At 43.3% G+C, this 11055-nt stretch overlaps 1 protein-coding gene across 1 annotated transcript in view; it reads left to right on the plus strand.

Moving 5' to 3' along the window:
• BPIFC (BPI fold containing family C) overlaps positions 1-10986 on the plus strand; it is a 32740-nt gene extending 21754 nt beyond the window's left edge. The window contains exons 12-15 of the mRNA XM_058568487.1: positions 6062-6104; positions 8855-8918; positions 9890-9966; positions 10811-10986. Coding sequence (XP_058424470.1) covers positions 6062-6104; positions 8855-8918; positions 9890-9966; positions 10811-10933 — 307 coding nt within the window. The 3' untranslated portion in view covers positions 10934-10986. The remainder of the gene's footprint in view (positions 1-6061; positions 6105-8854; positions 8919-9889; positions 9967-10810) is intronic.
• Positions 10987-11055: the final 69 nt, after the last annotated feature.

The raw sequence follows: 11055 nt of genomic DNA on the forward strand, positions 1-11055 counted from the left end.
TATGTGAGTTTGAATTCTGCCTCAGTCATTTACTAGCTGTGTGACCTTGAGCAAGTTAACTAACCTCTCTGAGTATCAGTGTCCTCATGAGAAAAACAGAGCACCTCTCCATAGAGTGGTTGTATGGGTAAATGAGATAATGAATGAAAATCACAATGCCCAGCACATAATCAGTGCGCAAGAAATGTTTGTTACAACTAGTAGTAGTATTTCATTCTCTTTCCCCATTCTGAGATCAAAGTTTGACCAAATATAAGGGAGAAATTCGTCCCAAGGGGCATGACAAGTCAGGATGGTCTTAAAAGCTGTGGAGTTGGCCCTCGAAGTCATAAACCAGATTCTCACTGCTCTATCACAGCTGAGACTTTTGTTCCAAGCACAGTTCTATTTGGAGGTAACCCCAGTACAGATTGGCCCACATAGTAGACATTTTGAGATTATTTCAGAGGCCAAATTAAACCACACTTTCCCTTTTTTGGTCCTCACCCAGATGACTTAATTCTAACTCTCTTTTCTTAACCACATACAAAGTTCAAAGCAATCAAATGTACATTATTATCGAACCATTTAGAACTTTGGAGCATTATTTTGACGTTGCCATGACTGTGGCTTTGGATTCTCCCAAACGGCACCCCACCCCACTACCGTCAACACACACACACACGCACACACACACACGCACACACGCCCTACAACCCCTCCCACACGACGCCATCAGAGAATGCAAATATAGCTGATTCCAAGCAGATAGAATCACCACCGAACTCCACTCCTCACAGCTTGGGCAGATAAATATTTCCCAGCGTGAGCCATCTGAAGAGAAACCCAGAAAGGAAAACAGGTCTGGGAAGAATGGATGCCATTTCTGTTGGAACAATGCTTGGACAGGTCGGCAGAGCTCAGCTTGGTGCCTGAGCTGACCTCCATCTCCACCCTTCCTCTGAGCTACTGTGAAACCAGGGCAGAGGAATGTCACGGTGGGGTGGTCCCCATCAGAGGAGGAAACCCCAAATGACTTCTTCCCCTTCTCCTAGACTTGTTGGGGGAATTTCCAGACTGCAGGAGGCAACGAAGTTAAAACATTGGGGACCTCTTCCTCCTCAAAAGGGTCCTTTAATACTGGAATGGGTTCAACACATTCCTCCCCTCAAAACCTTTCGTTAAATCCACAGCCTGGGGTTTTCAAGCTCTTCAACTACTGGTCCTACGTTTCAAGCCAGCCAACCTCACTTCCCATAGCTCCCTAAAAAGAGCATTCTGCTTTAGACTGGCTCATTCTCAAAGTGACCCCAATTCCAATAAACACTCCCTCACCCATTTCCTTTATCTGCTCATTTATTCTCATGTCCATTCAATGAAATTTTTTTGTGTGTGTGAGGAAGATCAGCCCTGAGCTAACATCCATGCCAATCCTCCTCTTTTTGCTGAGGAAGACTGGCCCTGGGCTAACATCCATGCCCATCCTCCTCTACTTCATGTGGGACGCCGCCACAGCATGGCCTGACAAGCGGTGCATTGGTGCGCGCCCGGGATCCAAACCCGGGCCGCCAGCAGCGGAACGCGTGCACTTAACCGCCACACCACGGGGCCGGCCCCTCAATGAAAATTTTTTGAGCACCCGTTACGTGCTCTGAACTGTTTGATACAGAGAGTAGAGAGAAGGATAATGGTTTCTACCTTCCAGGTGCACAGCCTGGTGAGAGAAACACTCAGATTAACAGACAGTTACAATATTGGATGTAAGGGACGTGGTACAGTGCTTGTACATGGTAGTGTACAGAGGGCTTCTCTCAAAGGGCGATTTATTTCCCCCCCATCACACACACACACACACACACACACACACACACACACACATACACACACACCTCCAACCCATGCCTATTTCTTCACCTTTTTGTACCTTCTCAGAATTCCTACAGCAAGTCAGTGTGGTATGGAAACCCACAGACGAGCACCTGAATACATACTGCTTGGTATTGTTCTCCACTTGCTTCCTGTATGTACAGCTTCTCTCCATCCCTCACAAATATAGATATAAATTAAGTTCTTTACATAACTGAGCATAGAACGAGCACCTGGGAAACCTCTTGGCCTGCCGACCTTTTCTCCATACTGCAGCCAGAGTGATCGTTACAAAACACAGATACCAACTGCTTTTTGAGAAACCTTCCATAGATTCATGCTCTTAGGATACATACCAAAATTCCCACATGGCCTGAGAAACCCAGCCTAGTCGATCTCCGTCTGTCTATCTAGCGTCATCTTGCTGCGCTCTCTCTTAGCTCTCTGTCTCCTCCACGGGGCCTTGGCAACCTCCCCCTAGACCCTTTCCCTCTTCTTTCCCCATTTTGCCTTTTTGATCCTGCTCGTCCTTCATATGTCAGCTCAAGGACATGTTTCCCTTCCTTGGAAACCTTCCTACACCCACCAAGTTAGATCAGGTTCCTGTCTCATTTGCCTTAATGAACTTACTTCTCTCCATCAAAGCATTTATCTCAATCTGTAATTAAACTTTCATCAGTGGCATTACTTGACTAATGTCTGCCTCTCCTCTAGGCTGTAAGCTACATGAGAGCAGTGGCTGTGTCTGCTTTTGCTCACAATCATATCTCCAGCGCCTGTCCCAGGGCTGACATATCTTAGGTGTTCAATGAATATCTGCTGGACAAATCAATGAATGAATAAATGAACACTAAGTGCCTAAACATGCCATGCGCTGTACTCAGTCCTGGGAATACAAAGATAATTAAGACTGAATCTCTACCCTCAAGGAGTTCATAGTCGGAGGGCAACGAGGTAAACAATTATGAAAGGGTATTGAGTGCGGGGATTGATTTTCAATGTCTGCCATGGCCACAGGGTTGGAGGAATGGCATTGTGAGCACCTGTGCTTTGGTCCACTTGACCTTCATGATGTCATATTTGCTATATTGACCCTTTGCCATGCTTAAGAATTTGCATTTTAGTGTGGTTTTCAATCAGGACAACAAACGTTCTCCCAAACTTTTTAAATAGTCTATACTCATATTTCTGCAAGGTAAGGCTATTTGAGCTCCCTTTCTCCCCAATGATTCTATGGTTCTGTAATAAAAATTTGTTCCTAGTAGCAGGGCTTTAAAAACAGGTTAGGGACAAAAGGTCAAAGACTGAACTCAGTCGCCACCTAGTGGTCTGAGTTGAGCTTGTGTGTTTTTCAAAACCAGGGCAGGGAGGGTTTGCTCTTTGCTCCACCTGTTTCTCTGCAGTGACTGAGAGACGTGTCCATTAGTAAGCTAGCCTGGACGTATGCCTAGAGAACTAAGAAAGAGACAGAAGTAAGATGGCCTTAGGAGGGACGGCTAGTCTGGTTCATGGGAAACCCCAGGCAAGCTCGCTCAGAGCAGGTGGTCCTGAGGTGGCCGATCATGGCTTGGGCTTCTCATGAAAGAAGAGAAAGAAAACTCACAAGTGTGTTCCACCTTTACGGAGGCTGAATTTCTAAGCTGGTCTAAGCTTATGTCCATCATAAGAGGTGGCGTGACCAGGAGAAGGCATCCACCTCCCATCTCCCCAGCATGCCTTCAAGAGTTTGTTAAACTGCTCAGCTTACTTCCTTTCAAGATGCCCTAAGGATTCTGGTCCTCACTTTCCACTGAGATCAGTTTGAGCCACAGTGCCACTGATACCATCTCTGATCCCTGTCAGACTGGTTCTTACTTGGAAGCAATCTCAAAACCTAATTCATACTAACATGATATTGGCTGATAACAAGCAAATTTACCAGTTCCATGAATATCCGCTCCTTAAATGTAATAGCAGAAAGATTCTCGGAAGAGGTAACAGCTGAGTTCAATCTTAAGCGATTAAAAGGAGTTAACCAGTCAAAGAGAAAGGGAAAGGGCAATTCCAGAAAGAGAGAACAGCATGAGCAAAAAGCACAAAGGCCGAAAGTATCGTGGAATATGCAAGGAAATTCCTCACAGTTGTTTTAAGGTCTTTATGGGATTATCCACTCTAGTTTTTGGAGACTCCAGCCCAAAATATATTGCATATATTCAAATGCATTCCACATTAAATATAATTTAAATCTAAATATGAGTGGAGCTGAGTTAAAGTGACTAGTGGCCATAATGTTATTTGTTGTAGGCATTTATTAATTTTAATTTTTCAAGATTTTTTGGTATGTATTTTGAAGCCAATACATTATTTTAACCCCAGTATATCGTGCCTGATGAATAAAACAGCATAGCATTAACCAGTTCAGGGCTATTGAGTATAAAATTCAAGATAGAGAATGAAAAGAGATGAGAGCAGAGAGACCACTGGGAGCCAGGATACAGAAAGTCTCATGTGCTATATAAGTGGCTTGGACTTGATCACAAGCCATTAAAGAATTGTGAACAGGAGAATGTCTTCATCAGACAGTCCTATAACATAGCTCTCTCTGGGGAAGGTATGGAAGATGGATTGGAGAGGATCAAGATGAGACAGGGAGATCCTTTAGAAGGATGATGCAGAAATGAAGCTCGAGACCTGGGCAAAGTGAGCCATAGAAAGCAAGATGAGGCAACATCCTATAATGGAAGAGAGCTTTGAGATGGGCAAAAAGAGACGTGTTCCGGTCCAAATCTGCCATTAATATTTCCCCTCTTTGGACCTCAGTTTCCCCATCTGTAAAATGAAGAGATCCTCCCTGTCAATTACTATTGCTTCCTATTACTATTACTAGTGCACTGAAAACTAAGTGTGTATATCGGGAGGACTACCTACGGATCAGCCCTTGGCAAACTGGGAAAAAGGCAATGTTGGCCTTTAGCGTTCTCATGAAAATCCCCATCAAAATATCAGGATAGGCTGTCACCCACCTTTACCAACTGTGGGGGGGACCTAGAACAAGTGTTCTATTGGTATCTGACAAAGAATATCAAGGACATTACGTGCTGGCCTAGCTGTTAGCATTTCTCCTAGTGATAATAATGACACACTTAGAGAGTGATAAGGATATGCTAGGTACAATTCTGAGCATTTTATGAGCATTATTTCATTCAATCTCCACTACAATCCTGTAAGGTAAGTATTATTCTTATTCATATTTTATAGATGAGAAAACTAAGATCTAGAGAGATTAAGTAAGTCTACACAGTTAGTAAGAGGCAGAAATGGGATTCAAACTCAGGCATTCTGCTCAGTCCCTCCTCTTTAACAATATACTATGCTGCCTTTCGCGGAAGATAGCTATCATAGGTAACATTTCCCTTATGTATTATGATTGAGCAGCTCTAAAAAATGATACCGGTATTACAGCCTTCTGAGAGGTGTGGCCTAGACTGAGCGTAGAACTGAGAGTCAAGTAGAGTGAGCTTTGTCTTCTGGATCCATCAGCTGCTGACTCTGAGACTTGGGTAATTTACATCCCCTCTCTGATCATCAGTTTCCTTGTCTGCAAAAAGGGTGATAATAATCACAGTTATCACAGGCTCATTGTGAACATTAAATTTTAGAATGTTTATAAAGCTACTAGAACAGGGCACGTCATACAGTGTCATCTCTATAACCATCATTACCATCATCATCATTATTGTCATATTTATTAATAAGGGACCAGCATGGCTTAGGAAAGTTATAAGGTTGAGTTCAGAGCAAGAAGACCTGAAAACTATTTTCTCCCATCCAAGTGTTGACCAGGTCCAACCCTGCTTAGCCTCAGAGATCAGACAAGATCAGGCGCATTCAGGGTAGTATGGCCGTAAACTGAAAACTGTTCCTTACGATTGTTCTGCATTCCAAGTTGCCAAGAGTAAGTCCCACATGGCAAATGCACTTGGGGAACCCATCCTGGTTACAAATCCAAGCCTTCTGCTATTCCTGCTCTGCTTCTTAAGCAGCACATATAGAAGTAAAAATGTAATCGAATATTATGTTCTTACAAATTTGTGTGTTTTTTTACATAGAAGCTTATTGGAGCTAAAAAAAAAAAATCCCCTTTCTTTTTTGTTTCTTTCTACTGAGACGGTTGTTTTTAAACCTTCCCTCCTTTAACCTTTTCCTGTTGGTTTTTGTTGTTTTATTTTGTCTTCAGATTCCGCCTCTCTTTGCCAGAGTCCAATCGCAGCAATATTGAGGTAGGAATCGGAGCTCTCAGAGTTCCCTGTCCAGGGAAGACAATTCCCCTGTATAGGAGCTGGGTGATTGTTTTCTATGCCTCTGACTACTCAGTTTCCCCACGAGTATAGGTTTTATCTCTAAAATTCTTTATGTAGCTACTCGTCCACCACATCCACTAACGATTAAACAAGAAAGGAATTCTCCAATCCACTTTATCTATTCAGAAAGACTTTAAAACGAACTCAAAAGACTGTTAAGACATTGTGGTGGCCGGCCCTGCGGCATAGCGGTTAAGTGCACATGCTCCGCTGCTGGCAGCCTGGGTTCAGATCCTGGGCGCACACCGACGCACCGCTTGTCAGGCCATGCTGTGCCAGTGTCCCGTATAAAGTGGAGGAAGATGGGCACAGATGTTAGCCCAGGGCCAGTCTTCCTGGTAAAAAAAAAAAAAAAGAGGAAGATTGGCATGGATCTTAGCTCAGGGCTGATCTTCCTCACAAAAAAAAAAAAAAAAAAAAACCACTGCCAGACATTGTGTAATGTTGGAAAAACAGGCATTTTCAGCGAGATTTCACTTTCAGGATAAAATAATCCTCTAGAGCTACTTTAAGATCCAGACTCCCACAGCACAAGGCTATATGTAAATTATTAGGCCATGATTAAGTTTTCTCTTCGAAGGCTTTCTACCCGTCTCCTAAAATTAGGTCAAGGTTGGTTGTGTAGATACCTTTTGAGGGGCCCAGCCTGGTGACTTCCTGACTGGAAGAGGACATCCCAACACGTGAATTGGAAATCCCTTACCCCCCAAGTTCAGAAAGATCAGCCAAATCACTCACTGGCACCCCCGCCCTCGTGGCACTTATATTCTAGAGCAGTGGTTCTCAACTAGAGTTCATTTTGCCCACCAGGGACATTTGGCAATGTCTGAAGACATCTTTGGCTGTCTGTCTCTTGGGGAGTGGAGGCGATGCTATAGGCACTTACTGGGTAGAGGCTAAGGACGCTGCTAAATATCCCCCAGTGCACAAGACAGCCCCTACAACAAAGAATGAGCTGTCCCAAAATGTCAGTAGTGCCACTGCTGGGAAACCCTATCTGAGTGTGTGTGAGTGTGCGTCTGTGTGTGTGACAGGGTGGGGGTGGCAGACAACAAATATATACTGTGTGTGCTTAAAAATACTATAGAGAAAAATAAATCAGAGCAAGAGAACAGGCAGTGCAAGTGGGTATGGAGCTGGGGATTCCAGCCTTGGGGATGTTGGGAGGATGAGCTGCGGTTACACACGAAATTCACTTAACATATTGCTACATGTAGGCATTAAATAAATGATGGCCATTGTTTTTATAAAAATTAATTCCAGTTATTGCCACTTCTATGTCAAGGGGCAGTAGAGCATAATGGTTACATACACAAACTCTGAGGCCAAAGTGCAAGAATGAACTCCCACTTCCTGGCTGTGTGGCCTTGGACAAGTCATTTAACCTCTCACAGAGCAGTGCCTGAGACATGGGAAGTTCTGAATTTAACTGTTACCATGTTCACAGCCACTAAGAGAGGAATAGATCCAGGGAACGTAGCCACAAAGCCAGAGAATTCAGCCAGGAGACCAAATAAGAAGTTTGTTTTATTTTATAGGAGGATACTGATTTTCAGGTTGGGAAGATTAGAAGCCGATAGCAATAGTGTCAACAAGCTGAAAAATAAGTCATATCTTTCATGCTAGATATTCGAAGTCTAAAATATCAGTATTGTCTCATGCACTGTGGGTTAGCACCCCCGGGGCATAGCCATTTGGTAGATGACAGACTAAAGGCAATGAGAATGCACAGCCGATTTTCTCATAAATACTATTTCCTGAGCCCAGACAGGAGGCAAAATGAGACCAACTCTTCCAGGAAGACATAGATAAACTGCTTAGTATTAACAACAGTGTCCTAGCCATGGCATTTCTGAAAAGCTGACATTGGTATATACCGGGCATCTTACGGAATATTAACTTGTTTAATCTGGACAACATCCCTCTGAGATTAGTACCATTATCTTCATTTTACAGTTGAGGAAATTGAGGCACAGAGAGGTTAAGTAACTTTCCCAACATCACACAGTAAAGTGGTAAAAAATAAGACGTAAAACCAGGAAGACTGCCTTCAGAGCCACCCTTGCTAAGCTGCAAAGGGATTCTTATTATTGCTAAGCATATAGATGCTCAAAAAATATTCATTGAATGAATTGATCTTCATCATAGTCCATTTATTTTTAATACCTGAATCTTCCCAGGAGCCAACACTTTGCTAAGATTATACAACTACTACAGTTTATTAAAGATAAATTGGATATCTGGTGATGCCATTAACTTCAGAGTATAATATAATACAAGGGATCTCCTGTAGCCGGAGTTCCCAATAAATTAAGGGAAAACTACTAATTGGGAAATCTAAGCTGTTCTAGATTGTCTCACTTGGTAGATATCTAAACTGCCACGTTTGCTGCCACCCTGTGGTCCATTTGCATTTGTTGTCACCATGATCTAGCATAAAGGGGAGCCAAAATGTCCATCCTCACGGAGGAGAAAAGGTTGGGGAACTCTGTAATATGGTTTCCCACGAAATAGCTTTCAGTGTCTGGAAAGCTAGACGATCTCTATGGGGAGATACTAGTTATTGCTCTCTGTCCCCTTAAGGTCCAGGAAAGCACATGTCCAAACCAGGCATGGTATTTTCAAAATGCCCTGATTTGGCAACTGATCATTTTCCCCTTTCATTCTAGGTCTTGAGGTTCGAGAATATTCTGTCCTCCATTCTCCACTTCGGAGTCCTCCCACTGGTCAACAGTAAGAGATGCTTGGGAAACAGTGTGAATCTGACATTGGCTAAATGTTGGGGATTATTTGGGACTTTCCACCCTGAAGCTTGTACTTCTCGAGTGTTATTACGAATCCAGGCCAGCACCAGAATTTACAAAGTTTGTACCATCAACAATATGTTGCGAAATTAGTCATTCCAGGTCCAAGCCTTGTTAGCAACTCTACTCCCAGACTCAGCAGGAACAGCTAACTCTGGTTGAGTTAAGGAGATTGAAACCACTCTCCTTAGGCAGTCAAGAGTCTCCTTCAGGTCAGCCGGAAATGAGATTCTTCTCCCTAGGGGCTATCTCTGTTGTTCTTGTGCAAGTTCCTCCATCTGGATAGACGCAGTTTTTTTTTTTTGTGAGGAAGATCAGCCCTGAGCTAACATCCATGCCAATCCTCCTCTTTTTACTGAGGAAGACGGGCCCTGAGCTAACATCCATGCCCATCTTCCTCCACTTTATGTGGGACGCTGCCACAGCATGGCCTGACAAGTGGTGCGTCGGTGCGCAGTGCACTTAACAGCTATGCCACGGGGCCGGCCCCATGGATAGACACAGTTTTAACGAATGACAATCCTGGGCCTTCTCCCTACATTGCGCTTGTTCACAAACTGTAGCATCTTGCATTTGGCTTGGTTAAAATACTTTGTGTATTAGATACCAAAGTGTTCTCAGGACCATTATTTAAAGTATTTTCAAAATATAACTTGGACAAGTTGCCAGCATTTTTCTGCCATCCAAATGCACATAATTGCAGGTGCATTTTTGTTAAGCACAGATTAATTAACCATTCTCTCAGGAAAATGCCAGAGATATCAGAGAGAATGAAAACACAGACCCAGGAAGAATGAAAAGCTAAATTATTAAAAAGCTGCTCATTAGTCCTTTACTAAAAAGTTTGCCAAAACTCCTGTGCCCGTACCCAGTTAATTTACATCTTGTTCTATATTTTAGCAAAGTTGCAGCAAGGATTTCCTCTGCGCAACCCACACAAAATCTCATTCGTCAATTCCAACATTGAAGTACTTGAGGTAAGAGTGAGGAATATTCTCTTAACAACCCCATTTTTTTCGTAGTAGAATAAGCCTCTTCCTATTTTGCTTGCTTTTTGTTATTTTGTTCTGCTTTGTTTTTTCCCAGCCCCAGGAATTTTATAAACAAAATGTTTAGCTCTTAAAGCTTGCAATTAACAATGAAAAGCATTTCAACTTAAGTTTAAAAATCAAACCAAGTCTGATTTCCCTTCACAGCCAAATTTATTCACACCACGGTACGAGAAGATGCACTATAGTGTGTTTTAGTTATTCCACAAGACCACCTGTAAGGCTGGGAGTATTAGTCCCATTTTATAGATGAGGAAAGTAAGACTCAGAGGGGTGAAGTGGTTTATGTAGCTGGAAAAGGGCATGGCTAAGCTCAGACCGGCTCTTTTGATTCTCTCCGTCAGTGAACTTTAGCCTGAGCCAAAGACCTGCCTCTGCGTTCTGTTCAGGGATCTGTTGTGAGCTGCCTCCTGGTTAATCATTATTAACAAACTTCAGAACACCTATTTTCTTCTGTTTTGGCGTTTTCTGTTTGGGGAGGTGGAAATAAGATTCTGACGGAATTCCCCAATCCTATACACTACCCTGCACTCCCTCTTCCCTCCCCCTCTCCTTCTCTAATTGCTTAAATCATGAAAGGTGACAGTAATCCAAAATGGCCTGTTCCTAGGTCAGAGGCACTCACAAAGGCGGACAGGGGTAGGGGGAGGGTGTGACATAGTAGGACCTGGTACAGAAGCCATCTCTCTCTCACCCCTCAGGCTAACCTAGACATCGTGTGGCTGCAGGCGCCCAATGTTTGACATTATCTTCATCATTGCATCCTTTTCAGGATTTCCTTTTGATTTCCACCGACCTGAAGTATGAAACGTCCTTAAAGCAGCAGCCAAGTTTCCCTGGTTGGAAAGAACTGAATCTGATCCATAGGCAGTGGAGGGAGAAGCCAGCCCCTTGATCGCCTGCTCAAAGTCCACTCCAGAAAGTAAATGGCGCTTAATCCCACATCTACTGTAAACCCAGCAGGGGAAGACAGTACACACTGGAATTGTAAAGCCCTTGTGAATAGCTTAGGCTGAA

Source organism: Diceros bicornis, chromosome 25, assembly GCF_020826845.1.
Source record: "Diceros bicornis minor isolate mBicDic1 chromosome 25, mDicBic1.mat.cur, whole genome shotgun sequence".
Classification (NCBI taxonomy): Eukaryota; Metazoa; Chordata; class Mammalia; order Perissodactyla; family Rhinocerotidae; genus Diceros; species Diceros bicornis.